This window comes from Lepidochelys olivacea, assembly GCF_965140295.1.
Source record: "Lepidochelys olivacea isolate rLepOli2 genome assembly, chromosome: 3".
Classification (NCBI taxonomy): domain Eukaryota; kingdom Metazoa; phylum Chordata; order Testudines; family Cheloniidae; genus Lepidochelys; species Lepidochelys olivacea.
In genome coordinates this window covers 7,401,956-7,429,577 of record NC_140413.1, presented here as the reverse complement: position 1 = coordinate 7,429,577, position 27,622 = coordinate 7,401,956, and the positions used below count along the sequence as shown (strand labels likewise).

The 27,622-nt window shown below is 45.2% G+C and overlaps 1 protein-coding gene across 1 annotated transcript in view; it reads left to right on the top strand.

The window, feature by feature from the left end:
* The window catches only part of PNOC (prepronociceptin), a 46,829-nt gene that overhangs the window by 1,683 nt on the left and 17,524 nt on the right, over nt 1–27,622 (top strand). The window contains exon 2 of the mRNA XM_084624794.1: nt 15,611–15,753. Within this exon, the coding sequence (XP_084480920.1) occupies nt 15,628–15,753 (126 nt within the window). The 5' untranslated portion in view covers nt 15,611–15,627. The remainder of the gene's footprint in view (nt 1–15,610; nt 15,754–27,622) is intronic.

Below are 27,622 nucleotides of genomic sequence, written 5' to 3'. Positions count from 1 at the left end.
TTAAAGAATGCAGGGTACAATTCTTTGTCATTCCCTGGTATGGAAATCACCCTTTTCCTTGTCTGTTAGCTCAGTAAGAGCATGACTGATTCAGTATCACTTCACCCACAGAGCAACAGCTCCACACACACCAACAAAGCTATAGAAAACTGATCATATTGTCACCGATTCTAACTTTTCTGGCTATTGAGTCTACAGAAGGAAAACTAGACCATCCAGCCCATCCCCTCTCCCCTCTGTGGGATGGTTCCCTCCTAGACATTGTGTCCAGCCTCATGTCCCAAGCAATGGGGCTTCTGCTACGTCCTTTAGGAGATTGCTGAGCAGCCAGTGGGTGGGAGGGGGAATTAATAATTCTGAGCCTGCTCTCACAAACGCTCAGTATAAAAGCATCAGTACCTTTTAAATTAATTTTCCAAAGACAAACAAGAGGGCAAAGATCCTGCCACTGGTTCTCTGCCTGGATAAAGTGCTTTAGTGCAATAGAAGATGCCTATGAGAGGAAGTATTCGGTCTTTAGTACTGCCAGACTCCAGCATTAGGCTTATCTGCAGCATGAAGTAAGACTAGCTCTGAGCTGAAGAGTTGGCTGGCTTGGATACAGTAGGTCACAGGAACAGGTTCAGTCTTGACTTCTTAGGTTGTTTCACAGCAGTATTACCAAATGGCAACATGTTTTGACCGACAAGGTGCTTTCTGCAGTGTTATCTGATGGGGAGGAATTTCTTCCTAGTAGCCTGCTACTGATCAGTTTGTGCCCTGATGCATGAGGACTGATGGGCCTTGTAGTTTTTATTCTAACTGGCCGGTACTATTCTTAGTCATTTAAATGTCTAATCCATTTTTCAATCTTACTAACCCATTCAACGCAACATCCTACAGCAGCACGTTCCACAGCTTAATCATATGCTACTTTTTAAAAATAGCATGTTCTTTTATGCCTCCCTTTCCACTTGTATCATATGGAAAAGGGTTATTAATGGACGTGCTTGACTGATCTCATGAGCTGTGCTCAGTACAAGTGGCCTCAGTATTATTCATAATTTTATATACCTCCAACATGCTCCTGTCTGGAACCACAGATATTCCTCCAATAGCCAGACTCCTAATATCTGAATTAGTAGGCTGGATTTCCATAGTGCTTTACAGCTTGGCTACTTCACAGTAGAAATTGAGCACAATTAAGCTACATTGAGTGATAATAATTACCAATATTTTATGCTTCCCTAACACATTCCATCCAGAGATCCCAAACACTTTACAAAACATGAATGAATCTGCATACCCCCGCCCCTCCCTGTCAGGTTGGAAGGGAGAGATGCCTTGTTTCCCCCACCCTCCCCTTTCCCCTCTGGAAGCTACATCAATACCCCTATTCCAGGCAGAGATTTCTGCTGAGCACATATTTGTTCTGGGGAAAAAATCTTTACAGCTTCATCTATACTTTTTGCTAATTCCGTGAATAAGGGTACATTCTCCTCTTGACACCCTGTGGGTGGAGATGTGATGACTATAGGCTAGAAGAAAAGGAGGACTTGTGGCACCTTGGAGACTAACCAATTTATTTGAGCATAAGCTTTCGTGAGCTACAACTAACATGGCTGTTACTCTGAAACCTGACTATAGGCTAGTACGTTCGAGTGTCTTACGCCGCCATTTGCATTACTGGAATGCCTCTCACAGAAGCTATCGGCATCTCTTTGGTTCCCTGCCTTCACACTCGTTCTTCCTCCCATGCTCCCTGCAGTTTATAAAGCCTCATAGTTCTGACCCTGCGGTTCTGTTGATTTCAACATGAAGGAAGGGCTCCAGGGCCTGGCCCTGTGTCATTGAGCATTCAGAAGACAAGTTCAAATCTTTCTTCATACCTTGGTACCTTAAATGCTATTTCTATTGGAGAGGGCAGTCACCAAGCTGATGCCCAGAGAGGGAATCTGGAGAGAAATTCTCCTTTTGCTCACTGCTAGACTTAGACTGGCATATTTTTGGCTACATTTAATGACACCAAATTTGGAATTTGAATGTTATTACAAGTCTATGGGCCAGAACCTCATCTATGACCAGCAGAAGGGTGTGGGTGGGAGTGGCTTCCCAATCCTGGGGCTGGTTGCAAGGCCCACCAGCCCTCATGTAACTTAAGACAACCTAGGGGCTGCTTTGAACTACCCTGGCTGGCTCTGGGCTCCAAAGGCTGTACACCAACCAAGATTGCCAGAGTGCTCTGGCCATGTGCCCCTACACCTGGGGCTGCGTGGGAGGTGGGGTGGGTGAGGCCAGGGTAGGAACTGTTTACGCTGGCTCTACATTCACTAGCTGGGGACTTGTGGCTGCTTCTTGACCATATCTCAGCCCTCTGTGCCCTTGCTCAGATCTCTGCCCTCCATCCCAGGGACCCCCCATCACTTTCTGGCTGGGCTGATTTTGGGAAGTTTATGACAGCAGGAAGGTTCATAGCTGCTGCTCTGACCCCACCTCATGGTTGATCTCTTGAGAGCCACAAGCAATTGTGTGCCAAACCAGGATTTCACATTGCACAGCAGTACAAATCAGCTGCTTCGCTTATCTCTCTAACCAGAACATGTCTGTCCTAGCCAATTCTCTGTGGTGCGTTTCATTCACTGGGTGATGATTGCTAGTGCCTGGAGAGACTGGGCTGATAAAATCTTTCAATTAGCAGGAAAGAAAAGAATCAAGGGTAGTCTGTGTGTCTCCCTCAGCCACTTTGTGACAGCCAGTTGCAATCTGCCTTTCTAGGGCACAGTGAACTTGAAACCTCTTTTGGGGACAAAAGGAGTGTGGTAAGCTGCCTGGAGGGCCTGATCCTGATCCCAGTTACTTTGGTATGAATCAGGATCAACTCTGTTGCAGTTACATGGTTTACACTGTGTGAGTGTGGTCAAAATCAGGCTCACTGGAGTTTTGCCCTTTGTAGTACGGGGGAGAGCACAGCCTTTGTCTAGTTAGTCTGGGAAGCAGCAAGAACTACTGGGTCTTGAATATGTCCAGCAGCTGCCACAAAAGAATCCCCTTTATATTAATTACAGCCAACACCTGCCTCTTTCCCACTGCCTTGCATGAGAGCAGGATGGAAGCCACACACTCTCATTGACGTCAGTGAGTGTGGTGCCAGCCATTCTGGGCTGAAATAATAATTAATAAAGTCAAGGGAAAGAAGAGGTCTTAAACATTAGACTCCAATAAAAGGGTTGTAAATGAATAAGTATTGGTAGGGTGTTGTTTCTTTATACTAGTCTTAATTCTAAAATGACCACTGCGCTTTGTAGAATGATTAACAGATTTCACAGTCAGAAGGGCCATTAAGATCATCTAGCCTGGCCTGAATGGCCAGTGGAAGAGCTTCGTAGCACTTCCTACCACTACAGCACTTTTCATTCAAGGATCTCAGGTGCAGCCCAAATGTAAGAGTTGAAAAATGAGAACAGGCTTTAAAACCAGAGCCTTGTAGTGACCAGGTAAAGAAGCAGGAGATGCCACAGACAGAGAGATGCTGCAGATAGTAACAGTTAGCACTTCTATAGAGTTTTTCCCATCTCCAAGATATTCTATGCACTTCAATAATTAGCCCTCATAACACTGTGTGAGACAGATCAGCCAGAACCAGTAACCCCCATTTTACAGATGGGGAAACTGGGGCACAAAGGGGTGACACAATGTGCATAAGGACAGCCAGGGAATCAGTGGCAGCAGGGGTTAGAACACAGCACTGCCTGGCCCTCTAAACCATGCTCTGCCCTTTAGGTCACTCTGCCTCTGTGCATCGTGAGAAAGATTAATCCGAATGACTTTTAGGGGTGAGTTGAAAGGGTGATTGCCATTCCCAGCCCCTCTTCTGGAAGCTTTTGCCAGCTCTGGAAGCTCTGACTCATTCTGCCATCCAGCTTTAATGAGACTCAGCAAAGATTAAAGTAGTTCCAAACCTTATCAGCTCTCTCCCTTATACAGTCGGCAAACAACAAACAAGCTACTGAGATTAACCCTTCCATGCCTTTGGCATACTCTACTCCAGCCAGAGAGAAACTGTGTGTGACCCTGGTACCAAAGTGCTATGAATCTGATACTCCAGACTTTATGGGAAGCTGGGTAACACTCTTACACTGCTGGTAACACTGAATTAAGGAAACTTTGTATGAACCAGCCCTTCATAGCATCACTTCCAAGCAGAAAGAAGAAGCCCAGCTTTCATTTCTTTACTGCCTTATGTGTTCTTTGTACTCAGCCTGGGAAAAGAATCATGGTTTGAGGATCCTGAGGGCAGCCTTTTCCTCTCTACATTTGCCGCTATCACAAGCCCCAGAGAAGTTAACTAGGTCAGACCAGATCAGATTGGAACCAGTTCAAATGTTTCCCCAAGTTAGAGCTGACCCTGGCTCAAACTGAGTCTTTGTTCTCAGGCATCAGAGCTTTGGACAAACTAGTTTTTCATGGCACTGCAACCTTGATTTTCCAGTAATAGACGGATGTTCCCTCCTATGCCTGTCCAATCCCCCAGCTTCAAACTGTTTACACTCAGCTTGCTTCCCTCTACCCAAATCCCCTTTTTCTCACTTGGGTTCTGATCAACCAGTGAAATGAGCATTTACAATAGGACGAGAGTCACGGGACCACATTCAACAAGGCAACCTGGAACAAGCAGCTGCAACATCCATAGATATCTCTGGGCCAAGTTCAGCAGTGACATACACAAGGGTGTGCTCAGATGCCGGGGTGATGGGTGGCGGTAGAAACCCCTAAGGTAAACAAACTACATGTTAGCTCCAAATCTCAGAACTGCTCTGATTACTTTGCCTGGTCTTGTACGTGAGATGGCATATTCATGCCCTGCATGTGACTGCACCTGTTTCCGCCACGAACTGCTGGGAAAACGTGCCATGGCCCCAACACCAGCCAGCAGAGCCAGCTGGAGACACCAGGGCAAGACATGCTGTACCATCCTAAGGTGCAGCAGAGGCCCAAGGAGCCATAATCCTTTCCGCAGCTCCCTCTGGGGTAGCGCTGAGACACCAGCTCAGGGCAGCGCTTATCAGGCATGCTTGGGCCCTAATGGATTCCACACCCTGACATCCCTCTGAGGAAGATGAATGATCCCCATTTTGCAGATGGGATAAATGAGTCACAGCAAGGTAAAGTGACTTGCCCAGGACCACACAGTGGCAGAGCTGGGAAATGATCCCAGGTCTCTTACCTTCACATCCAAACCCCAAATAAATCCATTTTATTCTGTATAAAGCTTATACAGGGTAAACTCATAAATTGTCTGCCCTGTATAACACTGATAGAGAGATATGCACAGCTGTTTGTTCCCCGGGGTATTAATCACTTACTCTGGGTTAATTAATAAACAAAAGTGATTTTATTAAGTATAAAGAGTAGGATTTAAGTGGTTTGAAGTAATAGCAGACAGAACAAAGTAAGTTATCAAGCAAAATAAAACAAAACACGCAAGTCTAAGCCTAATACATTTAAGAAACTGAATACAGGTAAATCTCACCCTCAGAGATGTTCCAATAAGCTTCTTTCACAGACTAGACTCCTTCTTAGTCTGGGCCCAATCCTTTCCCCTGGTACAGCCCTTGTTAGTTCCAACTCAGGTGGTAACTCAGGGATTTCTCATGACTGGCAGCCGCTTTGTTCTGTTCCACCCCCTTTTATAGCTTTGGCACAAGGCAGGAATCTTTTGTCTCTCTGGGTCCCCACCCCTCCTTCTAAATGGAAAAGCACCAGGTTTAAGATGGATTCCAGTACCAGGTGATATGGTCACATGTTCTGTGAGACCCCCAAGCCTCCGTTCTTTCCGGCCTGAGTCACACAATAACAGGAAGGCTTACAAGTAAACAGAGCCATTTACAACCAATTGTTCTAGTTAATGAGAGCCATCAAGATCCTAAGCCACCATTAATGGCTCACACTTTGCATAGTTACAATAGGACTTTAGAGTAATACTTCATATTTTTAGCTTCAGATACAAGAATGATACGTTCATACAAATAGGACGAACACACTCAGCAGATCATAAGCTTTGTAAAGATATGCTTCATGCAAAAGATAAGGTATTTCAGTTACATTATATTCATACTCATAAGCATATTTCCATAAACAGATGGAGTGCAATATCACAACCCCTTTCAGGAGTCTGACTTGTCTTGCGTACCCCAAGTTTGACCTCACTTAAATTCTACTTATTGACAAAATCAGACATAAAAATACAAGTGTCACAGCACGCTACGACTGAAAAATTGCTGACTTTCTGATTTTTACCATATCATTCTAAAATAAACCAATTGGAATATAAATATTGTACTTACATTTCAGTGCATAGTATACAGAGCAGTATAGACAAGTCATTGTCTGCATGAAATTTTGGTTTGTACTGATTTGGCTAGTGCTTTTTATGTAACCTGTTGTAAAACTAGGCACATATCTAGATGAGTTGATGTACCCCCCTGGAAGACCTCTGCGTATCCCCAGGAATAGGCGTACCCCTCGTTGAGAGCCACAAATCTAGTCCATCCCTCAGATGCCAGTACAAGGTGATTCCCTATGTATATACTCCAGTGCATTGTCCAGTCTAGTTTTCCCTTTGGGAGATTCTTCCACAGGCTACATGCATATGTGTGCCTGGATTAGCTATACACTGCAAAGGTGCCACGTCGGGTGAATGGGGCAGCACCCCAACCTCAGATCTGTGCTATGTGAGGCAGCTCTGACAGGGATCTGATCACTTATTTTCGGTAAATTGATGCTGCAGCAGCAGGTGGTTAAGTAACATTATCCTGTGACCACATTCCAACCCACTGACAGCATCGCTGCAGTAAACTGTACCCAGGGGAATGATTTTAAAGAGGATTCACAATGTAATATGCAACCCTTCAGTTATGCAGGTGGACTCATCTCATCTCTCTGTAACAAAGCCCCTTTTAAATCTCTTCCAGAGAGGCACCCTAGGCTAAGTTCTGTACACCCTTTTCACTGAAGTCAAGAGAGCTCTGCATGCAAACTCTATACATGAGGGAGCTATGCCCATTCTCTTGGCATGAGCTAGGGGCCTGGATTCTCATCCCTGTCTGGAATGAGATAGCTGGCACAAAGGGAACAGAACCAGGATTTGGCCCTAAGTCTCAAAGTATCGTCTTCTCCAGCCTTCTCTGTTTTCCCACCTCCTCTCTCTCTCTCTTTCCCCACAAAGACTTTTAGGGGTTGCACTAGATCCTGTTTCACACAGCAACCACAAACAGAAGCAAAAAAGAAATGTTGTGGTCCGAATCCTGGTCTTACTGAAGTCAACAGGCCCAGTTCTGCTCTCATACCAGTTTGACACCCGCTGAACTCCACTGACTTTGACCAGGTTACTTTCAATTTACCCTGGTGTGAGCAAGGTCAGAATCAGGTCCAGCTGGCATTGTGCCACTGACTTCAACTGCATCAGGATGTGGCCCTCGTTTATTAGGTCTGTATCAAACATCTCACTTTTGCATTTGTTCAAGGGCAATTACAAGCTGGAGAGCAGGCAGAGCAGCAAATGCTGCAATCACAAGCACTATACCTGATTTCTTATTGCAACAAGGAGTTGGTAAAAAGCGTACTCAAGTGCTTAGTTAACCTTGTAGCCTCCCAAATCATCCCACTTAGACAGTTTCCTCTTAGAATTTGTTTAGCCCTTACTATTGTCATCAGAAACACCCTAAAAAAAACTAGTTCACAAAATGTTTTTGATTATACAGGTGAATGGGAATTTCAGCTCTGAGCTGCTAATCATTTGAATAAAAGCTGTTATCCCCACTGTGGAGAACAACACTGTGACAAATAAGACCAGTGTGGAGGGAATTGCCTTTCCTTACCTAAAATGATTCATTATTTTTGTTTTTGAATGGTGACGTGCGCTAAGGTTAAAGACCTTGCTCAAGCTATTCACCTAACTGAGTAATGGCAAATGAGCCTCTGGAATAAGAGTCACGTCTGCCTCTTCTAAGCTAAGTTTATTCACAGTGACAAAAAAATGGCAGTCTTAAGGCACAGGTTACAAAAGTGAGGAATGAGACAAGCAACTCCTTTAAATGCTACAGGTACATCTCAGACCTGTCATGGCATTTTTGGCTGCCCACTCCTTCAGCAGCCTGGGGCCAGTTCAGGGAAGCCCTGGCTAGTCTAAACTACACCCAGATGGCCGTGATCCCAAAGAATCATCTGCCATCGACTTGCCAGAGCACATCATGTTCTGGCTACGCCATCTTCCCCTCTGCCACCAAGAATGACTTGACATGCCCCCTGTACTATGGGCTGCAGAAGGTGCTGGCGTAGGAGTCAGTTAGCCTGACTCTCTGCCAGTGGAGAACTTGTCCATGTGGGGGGGATTTCCCAGCTGGGGAGATCAGGCTGCTTTCCGACTTCTTCGCACCAAGACCCATGCCCAACAGGGCCAGAGCGGGGCTCAGGATTGAATCCCACTGTTCTTCTGTTCATCCACATCCACTGCTGTGTGAGTGAGTAGAATTTGTGCTGCTCTACACATCGTCTCTAGATCCAGTCCTTGGTCTCTGATCAGAAGGAGCTCCTGGCCCTCAGTGTATTGCTCAGGGAGAACAGTGCCATCGAAAGCAATGCCCCATGCTGTCCCAGCTCATGTCCAGTTCATAGGGCGGACCCCCATTCATGGATTGTCACCTCTGAGCAGAATCTTACAGTGTCAGGGAAGGAAATGAAAGTCACCGTGCAGGGAGGGGGCCTTCCGAAGCCTGCCAGCTTCGTGCCACACATGCAGAGATTGCTTGACACTGAGGACGGGAATGCGAATCACAAACAGAACATCTCATTAGACAGGAGACATAATGCTGAACATCTGTCACACCACCCTGCTTTGTGGGAGTCATTGCCCCATGCAGGGGAAATGCAGATCAGGAATTTCACAGGAAGCAGAGAGACTGGCATCCCCACTGTATTCAGCATAAATCACCCTGGTGACAGGCACCCTGCCTGCTCCTGGGCTCTGTTCATGAGTAATTGCGTGTCATGTCTCCTCTCTTACTGTCATGCAAATAAGAAAACCTGCTTCTCCTGTGTGCCAGGACCCAAGTCCTTGTTCCACTTCTCCCAGCCCTGCTGATTACATACAACAGCTCAAGAGAGAGCTTTCAGATAGGTCAGACCTCAGCCTATATGTACTTGTACAGCACCTTGCACAGTGACTCTCAGATCCTTGACCGGGGCGCCTGGGTGCTCTTATAGTACAAACAATAAACAATAATATATCCAGTGCTGGAATTGCAGTGGTGAGAACTTTGGGGGACAAGGGAAAAGATGGTGGGCCACCTGCTTTACTCACTTTTGTTTAAGTTGATATCTTAATTTGAAATGTACCAAGTCTCCTTAACAAGGGGAGGAAGGATGGTTAAAAGAACAAGCCACTGGCAGGAGTCCTGGGTACCACTTCTTCAGGCCTGATTCACTGCTGCACCTTGATTTTGTCATTTCACCGCTATTTGCCTCAGTCTCCCCATTTATAACATGGCAATAAACAACCCCAGTCTCACAGAAGTGTGAGTCTTCATTCATGGCTAAAAGTGTATTCAGCTCTTCAGATGAAAGGTGCTTGAAACAAGGTAGCATAGTCTTCTATTGGCCCATTTCAACTATTCCCATATTGACTGGGTACATGTCATCTCAGGATGGGATGCAGAGATAAAGTTTCTTGACACTTTAAATGCTTACTTCTTGGATCAGCTAGTCCTGGAACTCACAAGAGGAGAGATTCTGATTTAGTCCTAAGTGGAGCACAGGTGCAGGTCCAAGAGGTGAATATAGTTGAACCTGTTAGTAATAGTGATCATAACATAATAAAATTTAACATCCCTCTGCGGGGGAAAACACCAATGCAACCCACCCTGGTAGCATTTAATTTCGGAGAGGGGAACCACACAAAAATGAGGAAGTCTGTTAAATAGAAATTAAAAAGTACAGCGCCAAACGTGAAGTCCCTGCAAGCTGCATGGAAACTTTTTAAAGACACCATAACTGAAGCTCAATTTAAATGTATACCCTAAATTAAAAGACATAGTAAGAGGACAAAAAAAGTGCCACCGTGGCTAACCAACAAAGAAGAACCAGTTAGAGACAAAAAAAGCATCCTTTAAAAAGTGGAAGTTAAATCCTATTGAGGAAAATAGAAAGGAGCATAAACTCTGGCAAGTGTAAAAAAAAACATAATCAGGAAGGCTAAAAAAGAATCTGAAGAACAGCTAGCCAAAGAGTCAAAAAGCAACAGCAAAAAAATTTTTAAGTACGTTTAAGTAGTCTTCATGGCAGAGGATGTGAGGGAGATTCACAAACATGAGCCATTCTTTTTAGGTGACAAATCTGAGGAACTATCCCAGATTGAGGTGTCATTAGAGGTGGTTTTGGAACAAACTGATATATTAAACAGCAATAAGTCACTATGACGAGATGGTATTCACCCAAGTTCTGAAGGAACTCAAATGTGAAATTGCAGAACTACTAACTGTGGTTTGTAACCTATCATTTAAATCAGCTTCTGTATCAGATAACTGGAGGATAGTTAATGTGACACCAATTTTTTAAAAAGGCGCCAGAGGCAATCCTGGCAATTACAGGCTGGTAAACCTAATTTCAGTACCAGGCAAATTGGTTGAAACTATAGTAAAGAACAGAATTATCAGACACATAGATGAACTTGATTTGTTGGGGAAGAGTCAAGATGGTTTGTGTAAAGGGAAATTATGGCTTACCAATTTACTAGAATTCTTTGAGGGGGTCAACAAGCATGTGGACAAGGGTGATCCAGTGGATATAATGTACTTAGATTTTCAGAAAGCCTTTAATAAGGTCCTTCACCAAAGGCTCTAAAGCAAAGTAAGCAACCATGGGATAAGAAGGAAGGTCCTCTCACGGATCAGTAACCAGTTAAAAGAAAGAAAACAAAGGGTAGGAATAAATGATAAATTTTCAGAATGGAGAGAAGTAAATAGTGGTGTCCCCCAGAGGTCTGTACTGGGACTTGTATTTTTCAACATGTTCATAAATTATCTGGAAAATGGGGTAAACACTAGTGAAGTGGCAAAATTTGCAGATGACACAAAACTAATCAAGGGTTCAGAGTAGCAGCCGTGTTAGTCTGTATTTGCAAAAAGAAAAGGAGTACTTGTGGCATCTTAGAGACTAACACATTTATTTGAGCATAAGCTTTCGTGAGCTACAGCTCACTTCATCGAATGCATTCAGTGGAAAATACAGTGGGGAGATTTATATACACAGAGAACATGAAACAATGGGTGTTACCATACACACTGTAATGAGAGTGATCACTTAAGGTGAGCTATTACCAGCAGGAGAGTGCCGGGGGGAAGGGGTGGGGAGAACCTTTTGTAGAGATAATCAAGGTGAGCCATTTCCTTAGAACAACACTTCCTCAGCTCTCGTCCCCTAATGCCCCTACTCTACTTGCGCTATATTGATGACATCTTCATCATCTGGACCCATGGAAAAGAAGCCCTTGAGGAATTCCACCATGATTTCAACAGTTTCCATCCCACCATCAACCTCAGCCTGGACCAGTCCACACAAGAGATCCACTTCCTGGACACTATGGTGCTAATAAGTGATGGTCACATAAACACCACCCTATACCGGAAACCTACTGACCGCTATTCCTACCTACATGCCTTCAGCTTTCCTCCAGACCACACCACACGATCCATTGTCTTCAGCCAAGCTCTACGATACAACCGCATTTGCTCCAACCCCTCAGACAGAGACAAAGACCTACAAGATCTCTATCAAGCATTCTTACAACTACAATACCCACCTGCGGAAGTGAAAAAACAGATTGACAGAGCCAGAAGAGTACCCAGAAGTCACCTACTACAGGACAGGCCCAACAAAGAAAATAACAGAATGCCACTAGCCATCACCTTCAGCCCCCAACTAAAACCTCTCCAACGCATCATCAAGAATCTACGACCCTGAAGGACGACCCATCACTCTCATAGATCTTGGGAGACAGGCCAGTCCATGCTTACAGACAGCCCCCCAACCTGAAGCAAATACCAGCAACCACACACCACACAACAGAACCACTAACCCAGGAACCTATCCTTGTAACAAAGCCCGTTGCCAGCTGTGTCCACATATCTATTCAGGGGACACCATCGTAGGGCCTACTCACATCAACCACACTATCAGAGGCTCGTTCACCTGCACATCTACCAATGTGATATATGCCATCATATGCCAGCAATGCCCCTCTGCCACATACATTGGTCAAACTGGATAGTCTCTACGTAAAAGGATAAATGGACACAAATCAGACGTCAAGAACTATAATATTCAAAAACCAGTTGGAGAACACTTCAATCTCTTTGGTTACTCGATTACAGACCGAAAAGTGGCAAGTCTTCAACAAAAAAACTTCAAAAACAGACTCCAACAAGTGACTGCTGAATTGGAATTAATTTGCAAACTGGATACAATTAACTTAGGCTTGAATAGAGACCGGGAGTGGATGGGTCATTACACAAAGTAAAACTATTTCCCCATGTTTACTCCCAAACCCACCCCACACTGTTCCTCAGACATCCTTGTCAACTGCTGGAAATGGCCCACCTTGATTATCACTACAAAAGGTTTCCCCCCCACCCCTGCTCTCCTGCTGGTAATAGCTCACCTTAAGTGGTCACTCTTGTTACAGTGTGTATGGTAACACCCGTTGTTTCACGTTCTCTATGTATATAAATCTCCCCACTGTATTTTCCACTGAATGCATCCAATGAAGTGAGATGTAGCTCATGAAAGCTTATGCTCAAATAAATTTGTTCGTCTCTAAGGTGGCACAAGTACTCCTCTTCTTTTTGCGAAAACTAATCAAGATAGTTAAGTTCCAAGCAGACTGCGAAGATCCCTTTCTCACAAAACTGGGTGACTGGGAAACAAAATGGCAGATGAAATCCAATGTTGATAAATGCAAAGTAATGCACACTGGAAAACATAATCCCAACTATACATATAAAATGATGGGTCTAAATTAGCTCTTATCACTCAAGAAAGATCTTGGAGTTATTGTGGATAGTTCTCTGAAAACATCCACTCAATGTGCAGTGGCAGTCAAAGAAGCCTACAGAATGTTGGAAGTCATTAGGAAAGGGATTGATAATAAGACAGAAAATAATACATTGCCTCTATATAAATCCCTGGTACATCCATATCTTGAATACTGTGTGCAGATGTGGTCGCCCCATCTCAAAAAAGGTATCTTGGAATTGGAAAAGGTTCAGAAAAGGGCAACAAAAATTATTAGGAGTATGGACCAGCTTCCATATGAGGAGAGATTAATAAGAATGGGAATTTTCATTTTGGAAAAGAGACGACTAAGGGGGATATGATAGAGGTCTATAAAATCATGATTGGTGTGGAGAAAGTAAATAAGGAAGTGTTATTTACTCCTTCTCATAACACAAGAACTAGGGGTCATCCAATGAAATTAATGGCAGCAGATTTAAAACAAACAAAAGGAAGTATTTCTTCACATAATGCACAGTCAACCTATGGAACTCACTGCCAGGGGATGTTGTGAAGGCCAAGACTATAACAGGGTTCAAAAAAGAACTAGATAAATTCATGGAGGATAGGTCCATCAATGGCTATTAGCCAGGGTGGGCAGGGACAGTATCCTTAGCCTCTGTTTGCCAGAGGCTGGAAATGGGCGACAGGGGATGGATCACTTGATGATTACCTGTTCTGTTCATTTCCTCTGGGGCACCTGGCATTGACCACTGTCAGAAGACAGGATACAAGATTAGATGAATCATTGGTCTGACTCTGTATGGCCGTTCTTACGTTCACATTCTCAGCAGCTGCTGACTGATTCCTGCTAACTAGTTTTGGCACTTGTGGAGGTGGAAGTGGGATAGAAAATTAGGATCTGAGGTACAAAGGTCCTTCAGGTAGAGCCCTAGAGCCAACCAAACCCGGGGAGAGGGCTCGGGTTGTCATATTGTCAATGACAAGGGCTATGGAAGCACTTAGATAGAAGAAAAGGAGTACTTGTGGCACCTTAGAGACTAACAAATTTATTTGAGCATAAGCTTTTGTGAGCTACAGCTCACTTCATCAGATAACATGCATCCGATGAAGTGAGCCGTAGCTCATGAAAGCTTATGCTCAAATAAATTTGTTAGTCTCTAAGGTGCCACAAGTACTCCTTTTCTTTTTGCGGATACAGACTATCACGGCTGCTACTCTGAAACCTTAGATAGAAGAGAAACTTGTATTCTAGTTGTGTTGGAAATAGAGAGAGACTAGAGAGGCAGAGAGAAGTGAAGTGCATACAAACAAGCTGAAGCTGGAGAAGAGGATGGCTCCAAGGACTGGGAATGAGATGCAAACACGTTCACTTCTAGATTACTAGCTCAGACGGGAGGTGGTCTCTGCTCAGCTCCTAGCAGACAGGATCTACATCCCACAAACTACATCCCTAATTGGCTTTAAATCAGCTGCCTTGGCTGGCAGCCTCAGCTCAGAAACTATGATGGGTCACAGAAACTTACTTCCCCTCACAGCCAACATGTGATCACTCCAGGGTCAAGGTAAACTTCACATCTAGACAAATTCCATCTCCAGCCAATCCTTCATCAACATAGAATTAACTTTTAAAACCTGTTTCAGTTACACTGAAGCTTAACAGAACTTGCTTTGGGTTTGAAGAGTGCCACAAAGAAGGGCAGAGCTGCACCCATTGATTTTAGTGGTACACCCCTGTAAGAGTGACAGTACAACTTGGCCCACTTTAGCTCACTGATATGCAGTTTTCCTCCAGCACCATCTCAAATATAAAATTAATGTACCAGACAAGTACATCTATCACTGAAGACAATGTGAATTGTATGAATGTGTCTGAAAGCAGAATTTGGTCCCATATGTTTGACAATATCTCCCTTACATGTGTCACTAAGAGCTGATGGAGTATTATGAGTAATACGGTTTGTTATGGATTTAGCTGCTCTTTAAATTATCAGATTGTTTGGAAGCCAAATTTGGTCGCCTATGAGTGTATTCATTACTCACGTTTGCTGAATAGTTTCGACAGATACATTTTCAGACCAGAGGCTCTTCATTAACAGTTTACTTTGACTATTTGCACCTTTTGTTCCATGATCTTAAAGTGCCTTACAAACAATTAAGTCTCACACTGCTCCTGTGGAGAGACACAACCTGCAATTTAATGATGGGAAACTGATCTGAAGAAATTAAATGATTCATCCAAGGTCACATGGGGAATCAGTGGCAGAATTGGTAACAGAACAGTGGAGTCCTGACCATTAGTTTTGTAAAATCATGGACGGTTTGGGGAAGCACCAACTGACTGGGGCAAAAGCAAATGCAGTATCTGTTTCCAAAAATGAAAGCATGATCCTGGCAATTACTGACCAGTCAGACCACATGCACCTTGTTAGTATACTGGGAAAATAATCCGGTTGCTTAAGAGTTTTTGCGGCTCTGGTGACTCAGCAATGGAGAAGTTCTCTTTCTAACAGACCGGGAGTGATCTCTTCAATGCGCTACTTGTCTTTGTTTCTCTGTTCTCTAGGTCTTGCAACTGCCGCCATGGGGGCTCTGCTGTGGGATCTCTTGCTGCTGTGTTTGTTTGCCCACGTGCTCGGCGACTGTCAGAGGGACTGTCTGAGCTGCAACAGACACTTGTACAACCAACAGGACAACTTCAATGTTCTCGTAAGTCAGTCAAGGCCATAGCCTCACTCACTCTCCAGCGACTGACATGCAGATGTCCCAGGTGCACCAGTAACGCTGCCCTGTCCCGATGTCACCAGCATTAGGAACAGATAACACAAGCAATCACCTAGAGCCACATCAGGAGATGGGGGGCAGTAGAATTGGTAAAGTGCTTCATGGGAATAAATGAGCCCTTCTGTCAGGGTTCCTTCCCCACTCTGAACTCTAGGGTACAGATGTGGGGACCCACATGAAAGACCCCCTAAACTTATTCTTTCCAGTTTAGGTTAAAAACTCCCCCAAGGTACAAACTTTTCCTTGGCCTTGAACAGTAATCTGCCACCACCAAGCGTTTTAAACAAAGAACAGGGAAAGAGACCACTTGAAGACGTTTTTCCCCAAGCCCTACACACCCCCTTTCCTGGGGAGGCTTGAGAATAATATCCTAACCAAATTGTTACAAAATCATCAAAGACCCAAACCCCTGGATCTTGGAACAATGGAAAAATCAGTCAGGTTCTTAAAAGAAGGATTTTATTAAAAAAAAAGAAAGGTAAAAATCATCTCTGTAAAATCAGGATGGAAAATACTTTACAGGGTATTCAGATTCAAAACACAGAGGGCAAAACCCTCTGGGCAAAACCTTAAACTTACAGAAAACAGGAATAAACCTCCCTCTTAACACAGGGAAAATTCACATAAAACAAAAGATAAACTAATCCGCCTTGCCTGGCTTACCTATACTGGTTGCAATATTGGAGACTTGGCTTAGGATGGGTTGGAGAAGATGGATTTCCATCTGGCTTCTCTCAGTCTCAAGAGAGAACAACCATGTAAACAAAGAGCACAAACAAAAGCCTTCCCCCGCCCCAAGATTTGAAAGTATCTTGTCCCCTTATTTGTCCTTTGGGTCAGGTGCCAGCCAGGTTTGCTGAGCTTCTTAACCCTTTACAGGTAACAGGATGTTGCCTCTGGCCAGGAGCGATTTTATATATAGAAAGGTGGTTACCCTTCCCTTTATATTTATGACACCTTCTATCCCTCTTTTTTTGTTGGAAATATACCAGGGTCATCTTGTACCCCATAGTGAGATCCCCACCTGCACCCATCCACTCCAGAATCCTTTATTCCTTGCATTAGCAGCCAGGGCAGCCCCATGCAAAGGACTCTCAGGAGCGTTTGGAAGTAAGGTGGGAGATCAGATCCGTTCATCTCCTAGGGCTTCCAGGGACAGACCTGGGGGTTGCTTTGCAGGAGAGCTATATCATCTATGAATGTGTGAAACATCCAGCTATATTTTTATGGCTACAGATTAAGAAGATCAATGGCTAGAGGGACAGTCAAGTAAATAAAAAGCATAGAAACAAAGGCCTGATTCTGAGCTAGCATGCCCTGGTGTAAATCAGGAGTAATCCTATAGAAGTTAATGGAGTTACACCAGTGTAAAACTAGCATAGCAGAGTGGTGAATCAGGTCCACCCTTCTCTTCTCTGAATTTGTTAGGAGCCCTGGAAGGCACCTCCTAAAGCTGGAATACTTTGTGGGACCTGTATGTTTGGCACAGGGACCTATAACATAGCACCGTGTACAGCTATGGCATTATATACACAGCTAGCAATGGTAAAGGCCTGTGTTTTAAGAGCAGCAGGTTACAAGTTCTCACCCAGATGTCACCTGTGTGCAGGTCAGTTAGACACTGAGAGGTCTTATTTCCACCCACAGTCATAGAATTTCTGAGATTGATTACATTAGGACACTTGCTTCTTGGACTTTCGACACTATAGCAAGGGGTGCATTAAAAATAACGCAGAAAGACAGGCTTGCTGGGGCTGTGGACACACAAGTGGGGTGTTTCAATCTGATATGTTGAGGGCCCCCAATCAGAAAGCTGAGATCTTGGTGTTGTCAGCTTCCCACCCCCGAAAATACAGTTGCCAGGTGTCTGGTTTTCGACCAGAAAGTCCAGTAGAAAAGGGAACCTGGCCGGGTCCGGTCAACGCTGCTGACCAGACACTAAAAGTTTGGTTGCCTACAGTAACCAGCCTCTGACACCAGGGCTGCTGTAGCCTGGAAGAGCGCTCAGGAAGGGCTTGCGTGGAAGGAGGCACCAGCGGCTCCCCTGTCCTGCCCCGAGCATGGCTCTGCCTGTCCCACTCACCCACCCCCAATCGCCTGCGCCCGGAGTGTGGCTCTCCCTGCCCCACTCAGCCCCCCTGCACCCCACCCCTAGAGCACAGCTCTCTCTTCCCTGCCCTACCCCAGTCACCCTCCCACCCTCAGAGCCTGGCTCTCCCTCCTGTGACTTGTCCCAGTTACTCACCCCTGGAGCCCGGCTCTCTCTCCAATGTCCTGCCCCAGTCACCTCTAGAGCCCTGCTCAGCTGGGAGTGGGAGGGTGGTGGAGATAGCAGCGAGCGATGGGGCGGGGCCTTGAGGGAAAGAGGCAGAGCAGGGGGCGGGAGAGGTTCCAGCGCTCAGTGTCCGGTTTTCACAAATGCGAAAGTTGGCCACCCTACCCCAAAACAATCTCTAGGCCCAAACTGCTCATAGATAGAATCTGAGCCATTTCCTGATGCGACTTTGTTCTGAGGACAAAAGAGTTTTTCGAAGTGTCAACCCTCGAGTCAGCCCAGACAGAGACAAGACTGTTGGGAGTGATAGGGACACTTAATTACAGCACCTAGATCACAGCTGACTTGAACCATTTCACTGCTCCCCCTACTATTCTACTGCAGCTTTAAGCCCATAGAGAAGAATAGTCCTGCTTTTCTTCTTCTTCACACCTCCTTCTCTCTCTCTAGCACAGTGTTTGTTAGGCAGTGAATCCTGACCAGTTTTATTGGCAACAATGTGTTTGAAAGGCCTTGTCTGGCTCTATAAATTTCTGTTGAAGTTTATGGCTCACAAGAGGTACCACAGAATGCACCAGGCAAAGGAGCGGAAAAGCCCAGCTCATAAAAAACAGGTCTCAGTAACTGCACCCAGGAGAAGGGTTTGCAGTTTGCCTAGGGAGTTACAGCTGGGCTCAAGGAGAGTCAGGATTTGATTCCCGTCTGGTGCATATTAATAATCAGTGGGAAGTGGCTGATAGAATGCCCATCTGTATGGGTAACGGTAGCTTCTATTACTTGGTGTCCTGTGCAGAGGAAGAATTTCCAAGGATTTGTATTTACACTGGAAGAGGTGGATAAAGGGCCTGAAGTAACCCCCACCCCCTCATCACAAGGTTGAGGTGGCAGAGCTGGGGGATCTAATGCACCAGCTTTACTGTGTCTCTGACTTCACACTGACACAGTCTGCTAGGATACCTGCTGCACTGCGAGTCCTGATCCACAAACACTCATGTAACCCTTCTGCCTGTCAGAGCTGGCAGCAACAAGGGCTGGGTTCAGTATCTGGGGGTTCCATTCCAATAACACAATGCACAACCGGCTCGAGCCCCTACCCAGTGACAAATATATACCCCCCCACTGGGCGCCTCCAAGAGGCAATACTTCCCCTCTCGCAAGCACAGAGTCTGAGTGTAGCAAAAAGCCTTTTAATAACAGAGAGAAACAATGTGGCATTATGTCGGAGAAACACCACCAACAGGATTCATAACACAACCCATGAGCAAAAAAAACCCACCCCAAGCAAATTGGCAGGTGTCTTTTCCCTTTGGTTCTTGAGTCCACCAACCCAAAATCACCCAAAGTCCCAAAAGTCCAACGACCCAAAAGTCTGTCCCTGGTCAGGGCAGCCCCAGAGTTCAAAAGTTTATCTGCAGAGTTTTACCTCCCAACCTGGGTGGAGATTGCAGGGGTGGGGGGGAATTAAGGGGCACTTTATGCGGTCCAAAGCGGATGGCCCCAACTCTCCATGGGGCTCCGCTCTGCCAGCCGCCCCATGAGCTGCTCTAGGCATCTGACAAACTGCTCTGCTCGCCATCCCACAAACTGCTCCCCCATATATCTTCAGGCTCCCCCACTACTTAACACAACACTCAGTGATTTCAGCTCTTAGTCAGTTTAGCTCTTTTGTGATTGCAGCTTGTCGTAGGGGAGCCTCAGTGCTGGTGCACCATTAGCCCAAAGTGAGCTCAGCTCAGCAGCCTGTAACTAGACTCCTAATAGAATCAAAATTAGCTCTGATATTCCACAGCGGAAAGAGAAGAAAGTGAAATTAACATGTAAGGCCCCCCACCAGAGGGCCCATACCACCAAATATTAATACCTGTCCCCAACCTCTCCCAATTCACAGAGAATTGGAACCCATGTCCCTTGCCTAGCGAGTGCTACTTAGTTGATGGCGAGTCCCTCCATCATAACAAAAGGCCAAGTGCAGTTCCACTGTCCTTGATTCCCATAATCAGGGTCATAACAATTTATTCTTCCTGCCCCAATAACAAAGACACTGAGGATCCCACAGCAGCCAAAGTGACCATTTGGGCAGCTATGGCCTCATTCTAGGTGGGGTGGGTATGCCTATGCAAATGAGATTGGCCCCTGAAGTTCTTTTCCACAACTTGCCACACCTCACCACCAGATGTCAGGGTGGAGCTCATCCTGACTCTGCTTACATACTCATGTTCAGGGCTGGCTTTAGATGCCTCCTGGTACTGATTGAAGTGTCAGGAAAAGGATTTACAAAGTTGGTCACACTAATCTGGGCACATGATGATGACAGATTAGGCCAAATGAATCATACTGCTGAATGCAGATTGGCTGTGGTTAGTGCTCTTATCCATACAACTGTTTAGATTCCATCCAGTCTCCTGCTTCCTGCATCAGTGGCAGTAAGGGGTTGTGCAGGAAGGCTGCTCAGCCACTCCCATTGCTTAACAGGGACCACTCTGGCCGGTTGGGCTCTGAAGAGCAATTATTCATATCAATTTTAGAGTGCAATCTGCCTTCCCACTCCAAGCTAGGGCTGGACAAGGGTTACAATAAGGGCGGTGTGGGGATACACAGCTAAAAGCCAAGGGAGAAATATCCCTCTTCTACCAGGCTCAAGGGAGCAGAACTCCCCACACGTCCTCCTCAGTTCCAGTTGGGTTTGGGCGAACTTTGCCATCCCTATTCTGTTTCTTTCATACAACCCTGTGCACTGCAGCTAGAAGGGAAAGTGCTAAATACTCAGAGAAAAGCAGTTCTCATGTGATTTCCAGCCTCAGCTGTTTAAATCCAAAATGTCTAGATTATTCTTCATTATTTGTATTACTGGGATGCCTAGAAGCCCCAGTCATAAACCAGCACCCCTTGGCAAGGTGCTGTACAAACCTAGAATAAAGAGACAGTCCCTGCCCCAAAGAGCTTACAGTCTCAGTAATGTAAGCCAAACTTTTGGATGTTCATCTGAACCTCTGTACCCTTTCGGAAGCTCAGCCACTGCTAATGCAAACCACCATTTAGAATAAAGGCGTTGGCCACATTATAGTTTCATGCATGAATATTACTCTGAAGGATTTTAAGTCTCATCCTCTGTTTTACATGTAAAATAGTGCGTTGAAGACACACACACAAAAACAAACACCTCTGGCTGAATCCAGCCTGGGTTGGTAATAATCAAAAGCAGCTGCTGCCTGTTTGGTGGCCTCTGTGAAACACTCTTGGTGTCTTTACACCCCCTTTCCAGCACCCAGGTACCCCTAACATAATGGACAATAGCTAGTCCCCTTTCTCAGCATTCTCAACACAGACACCAACAACTGCATGGTCCATGGAGGGTGTGTGGCCATCTGACTCCCAGAAGTGGTCTCTCCTCCTGGGCAAGGTTGAGGCATGGAGAAGGAGGAAGCTGACATGATCACTCCTCCTGTTTTAAATGTTCTGGGGATAACAAGAGGACTTCAAACTCCAGGGCTGTCAAGCTAGCAGTAAGTGCATTCAGAATGGAAACTTTTAATTGGAAAGGAATGAATCAGCATGTCAGACCTGACTCCCCGACCCCAACAGACATGAGCTTTGGGAGCTGGCGCGTAACTTTATAATCTAGTCTTTAGACACATTTTCAGAAACCATGCTAAGCTTTGCTAGTCTCCTGAGTCACTCCCACTCTAACTTGTCGCAACAACTCATCCCTGTTGCCAGCTGTTTGTCCCTCAGGACTCAGCCTTACACGTACAAATGAAAACTGTCTTTGTTAAGACCAGCGAGGCTCACTGTGCCGATACAAGGCGACGTTCTGATCTGATTCAACATGTAAACTGATTAATGAGCATTACTTAGTTCAGAGCATCTCCTGATGCAGATCACACATGTGGAGAGGGGCAGAGCAGGACTGGAAGGATAGGAAAGAGGACATTTCTATCCTCCCTAAGCTATGATGGAAATGAAGGGCCTGATCCCGAGAGGTGATGAGTAGCTGCATCTCCCATGGAAGTCAGTAGGAGGTGCACTTGCTGACCACTCTCCGGATCAGGCCCTAGCTTCCCTAGGGAAGTTTGGGTGTCTAGATCAGTATCTTCTCATTCCTTGGTTATCACTGCTCCGATCTTTCTAGCCTGTTGTGCAGGAAAATGAGACTTGCCTTCAGCACTTGATTAAAGAGCACACAGGGATGAGAGCCATTAAAGACTCTGGCCAGTACTTTTTCACAGTTCATAATGCTTTCTTTTCCTCTCTATTGATCCTCTGTGACAGCGTTGGTAGGCGCCTCTCTTTCCCTATTGTTCTTTTCTCCTTGGTATGTATTGATTTCCCCTCCCCCTTTCTATTTCTTAACAAGCCCAAGACAGTACATCACGGTGTTTTACTTGAGTTTGTCATGGTGACAAGTCCTGAGTCACTTGGGTACATTTCACAGGATGCATCTTCTGCACTGAATGCCCTGCAGGATCCATCACCCTGCAGCAGATGGGCCAGACTTGGCCTGCAGGAGGCACCTTCTGCATCAGCAAACCTCCTATAAATGTGCTGAAGAAGTTAATTCCTATTGTGGGGGGTTCTTCTAGGGACCCTCAGTGCACCCGTTATCTGCAGGAGTGGGAAGCAATATGGCCCAATGGTTAGGGCACTACCCTAGGACTCAAAAGTCTTGCACTCCCATCCTAGCTCTGCCATTAACTTGCCAAGTGACCTTGGACAAATTATTCTCTGTGCCCATGTTTCCCCAATTGTAGAATGGGGATAATAATGCTTAGATGATGATTACCAGATACTATGGTGATGAGCACAGTGTAATTGCCTAGCTACAGCCAACCAAGACATCAGCTGATCATGGTGCTGCCACATCACCCAGCCCAGTGATTTTGGAACCAAACATGGATCTTCCAAATCTTTGTGTTAGGCTTATGTTTTGTAAGTGTGATTCTGGCCAGTGCCAACCTGGAAATGCAGGGGGAGAGGGAGGAGATGGTTGGGACAGTAGGGAATGCACTGCACTTCTCTGGGTATGCCTACATTGCAAATTAAAACCCACGGCGCTGAGTCTCAGAGCCCAAGTCAATTGACTTGTGCTCTGGGCTAAAAATAACAGTATAGAAGTTCCCACTTTGGCTGCAGCCTAGGCTCTGAAATCCCCCCAGTGGGGTGGGACTTGAAGCCCGGGTTCCAGCTCAAATTGGAGCATCTACACTAGTATTTTTAGCCCCACAGCACAAGCCCCACAACCCCCAGTCACTTGACCTGGGCTCTGAGACTTGGTACTGTGGGTTTTTCTTTGCAGTGTAGACATACCCTCTGAGCTGGCTGGCTCTGTTTGCCAGGAGAAGACTCACCATAAACTGCACATGGATTGTCTTTTAACATATATGGATTTTACAGTTCTCTAAATGAGAGAATTATTGTGTGCAGTGCATTCCAGTAGCACCAAGAGGCCGCAGTGAAGATCAACGCCTATTGCACAAGTGCCTGTCGATTTAGATAGTGAGTTCTTCAGGGCAGGGACTATCCCAAAGAGTTTGCAGCCTAAATATATACAGACAAAGGAAACGTCTTTGTCCCCATTCTATAGATAAGGAACAGAGATTAAGTAACTTGCCCAAAGCCACAAAGATTCTGTGGCAGAGCAAATGACGCAACCCTTATCTCCCAATCCCTCCCCCAAGGCCTTCACCACAAAACTAGTCTTCCTCTCTATTCTCCTGCTTAAAAAAACATGGAATAACAGTTGCGTTTTTCAGTCTGCACTCTTTTAGACCTGGAGAGCAGCAACAGGATATTTAATACCTCACACAGCTTAACAGCTCTCAGAGGGGCAGCACATATAAATAATTTACCATCTTGTAGAAAGAGCGCTACCACCTGGAAGATGCTCAGAGACTACAGGGCACAGCGCTTGGATCAACTACATGAGCATTCAGCTCAGTCTGAATCTGCTCAGACGTCTAGAGACATCAAGTTCACACAGGACATGCTCAGAAGTACTCAGTCCCGTACTGGTAATTGATCCCTCTCCTTAGTCACGTAGTGTAAATCCAAATGACCCACTGATGTCAATGGAGTTACTCCAGTTTGTCAGGAGCGTAATGAGAATTTGACTTAATTACATTTATAGCTCTTCACTTGTTGTTACTCATCCTATCACTCAATCTACTAGAGCAGTTGTTCTCAAACTTATTTGATCAGGCCCCTCTTCTTTGTGTCTGTAGTCATTTATGCCCCCTCCCCAAGAACATATATCACCACCCAGCTCTGAAGGCAGAGCGGAGAGCAGCGGCTGCTGGTTGGGTGCCCAGCTCTGAAGGCAGTGCTCTGCCAGCTGCAGCACAGAAGGGTGGCAATGTGAAAAGTGATATTTGTCAATATCACTTTTCACAGCAGACTTAGCGCCCCATTGCCACCCTTACTTCTGCACTGCTGCTGCCATCCTGGGGCTGACCAGGTGAGGGATTGGCAGGGGAGGAGATCCTGAGTCTGGGCTGCCTCCCAGTGAGGGATTCCTGCAGAGGGCGGGGAGGAGGAGAACCCGGGTGTGCACAAGCCCCACCATCGGAGCTGACAGCTGGACCTCTTTTAAAAAAAAAAAAAAGAAAGGCACACAGCTCGTGGTTCCCGTAACACATTCCTGTGCCTCTCTTGGGAGGCCCGCCCCATAGTTTGAGAACCGCTGTACTAAAGCAGGGGTCCTTAATCTTGTCTGAATCACACTCCACCATAGAAATTTTTTTTTAAACTTAGAGCCCCGTCCCTTTTTCCAATAGCAAAAATGATACCGCTACATAACCATGTACTCCTCAGACAAGGCACCCAAACTACCCTAACTCTGCCCCCAGAGAGATGCCAGCTTATCTTATTCACACGTCCAGTCTTGAAATTGTGTGTTTCAGGATATTAGCTTTCTAACGTCTCATACATGGCTCTGGTAGTAAATGTGCTGCTTTGACACCACGGCAACCTTTTCCTTTTTCATACAAGTGCTCTACCTTCATGATCTAACCAAATAAAGTTTGCATACAGAGACATATTAGCCATGTGTCTAATGACACTTGGAGAGCTGGCCACCTGATTCATCAGGTTATGCTGAGCACCAGCTGAATCATAGGACTGGAAGGGACCTTGAGAGATCATCTAGTCCAGTCCCCTGCGCTCATGGTGGGAGTAGGTATTATCTAGACCATCCCTGACAGGTGTTTGTCTAACCTGCTCTTAAAAATCTCCAATGATAGAGATTCCACAACCTCCCTCTGCAATTTATTCCAGTGCTTAATTATCCTGACAGGAAGTTTTTCCTAACGTCCAACCTAAACCACCCTGGCTGCACTTCAAGCCCATTGCTTCTTGTCCTATCCTCAGAGGTCAATGAGAACTTTCCTCCCTCCTCCTTGTAACAACTTTTTATGTAGTTTAAAACTTTTATGTCCCCTTTCAGTCTTCTCTTCTCCAGACTAAACAAACCCACCTTTTTTCAAACTTCCCTCAAAGGTCATGTTTTCTAAACCTTTAATCATTTTCGTTGCTCTTTTCGGGACTTTCTCCAATTTGTCCACATCTTTCCTGAAATGTGGCATCCAGAACTCAACACAATACTCCCATTGAGGCCTAATCAATGCTAAGGCGAGCAGAAGAATTACTGCTCATGTCTTGCTTACAACATACCTGCTAATACATCCCAGCAGGATGTTCGCTTTTTTTGCAGCAGTGATCCACTATGACCCCCAGATCCCTTTCTGCAGTACTCCTTCCTAGGCAGTCATTTCCCATTTTGTACATGTGCAAATTATTGTTCCTTCCGAAGTTGAGTACTTTGCATTTGTCCTTACTGAATTTCATCTTACTGACTTCAGACCATTTCTCCAGTTTGTCCAGATCATTTTGAATTTTAATCCTATCCAAAACACTTGCAATCCCTCCCAGCTTGGTATTGTCCACAAACTTTATAAGTGTACTCTCTGTGCCAGTGGTTTTCAAACTTTTTGTATTGGTGACCCCTTTCACACAGCAAGCCTCTGAGTGTGACCCCCGCTGATCCATTAAAAATGGGAGGGGTAATTTAATTTAATGGAGGCTGGGAGCTGTCAGTCCCAAGGAGTTGACAGCTTGCGATCCCCATGTAACCACCTTGTGACCTCCTGAGGGGTCAGGACCCCCTGTTTGGGAACCCCTGCTCTATGCCATTATCTAAATCATTGATGAAGATATCGAACAGAACCGGACCAACAACTGATTCCTGTGGGACCCCCACTTGATAGGCCCTTCCAGCTTGATTGTGAACCACTGATAACTATTCTCAGGGAACGATTTTCCAACCAGTTATGCACCCATCTTATAGTAGCTCCATCTAGCTTGTATTTCCCTAGTTTGTTTATGAGACGATCATGCGAGACAATATAAAAAGCCTTACTGAAGCCAAGATATACACATGTGCTGCTTCCCCCCATCCACGAGACTTGTTACTCTGACAAAGAAAGCTATTAGATTGGTTTAACATGATTTGTTCTTGACAAATCCATGCAACTATTACCTATCATCTTATAAACTTCTAGGTGTGGACTGATGTGGAGAAAGTAAATAAGGAATTTACTCCTTCTCATAACACAAGAACTAGGGGTCACCAAATGAAATTAATAGGCAGCAGGTTTAAAACAAACAAAAGGAAGTATTTCTTCACACAACGCTCAGTCAACCTGTGGAACTCTTTGCCACAGGATGTTGTGAAAGCCAAGACTATAACAGGGTTCAAAAAAGAACTAGATAAATTCACGGAGGATATTGGCTATTAGCCAGAATGGTCCGGGATGGTGTCCCTAGCTTCTGTTTGCCAGAAGCTGGGAATGGGCAACAGGGGATGGATCACTTGATGATTACCTGTTCTGTTCATTTCCTCTGAAGCACCTCGCATTGGCCACTGTCAGAAGACAGGATACTGGGCTAGCTGGACCTTTGGTCAGACCTAGTATGCTGTTCTTATGTTTGCAAATTGATTACTTAATTATTTGCTCCATTATCTATCCAGATACTGAAGTTAAGATGACTGGTCTGTAATTCCCCAGGGTTGTTCTTATTCCCCTTTTTATAGATTAGCACTATATTTGCCCTTTTCCAAGTCCTCTGGAATCTCACTCATCTTCCATGACTTTTTGAAGATGGCTCACATATCTCCTCAGTCAGCAGCTCCTTGAGTATTCTAGGGTGTATTTCATGAGGCCCTGGTGACTTGAAGACATCTAACTTATCTAAGTAATTTTTAACTTATTCTTTCCCTATTTTAGTCTCGGATCCTACCTCATTTTCACCGGCATTCACTATGTTAGACATCCAATCGTTATGAACCTTTTTGGTGAAAACAAACAAAAAAGTCATTTAGCACCTCTACCATTTCCATATTTTCTGTTATTGTTTTTCCCCCCTCACTGAGTAACAGGCCTACTCTGTCCTTGGTCTTTCTCTTGCTTCTAATGTATTTGTATTGAGTATCCTCAGCACCTTGAAAGATCAGGCTCTTAATAAGGT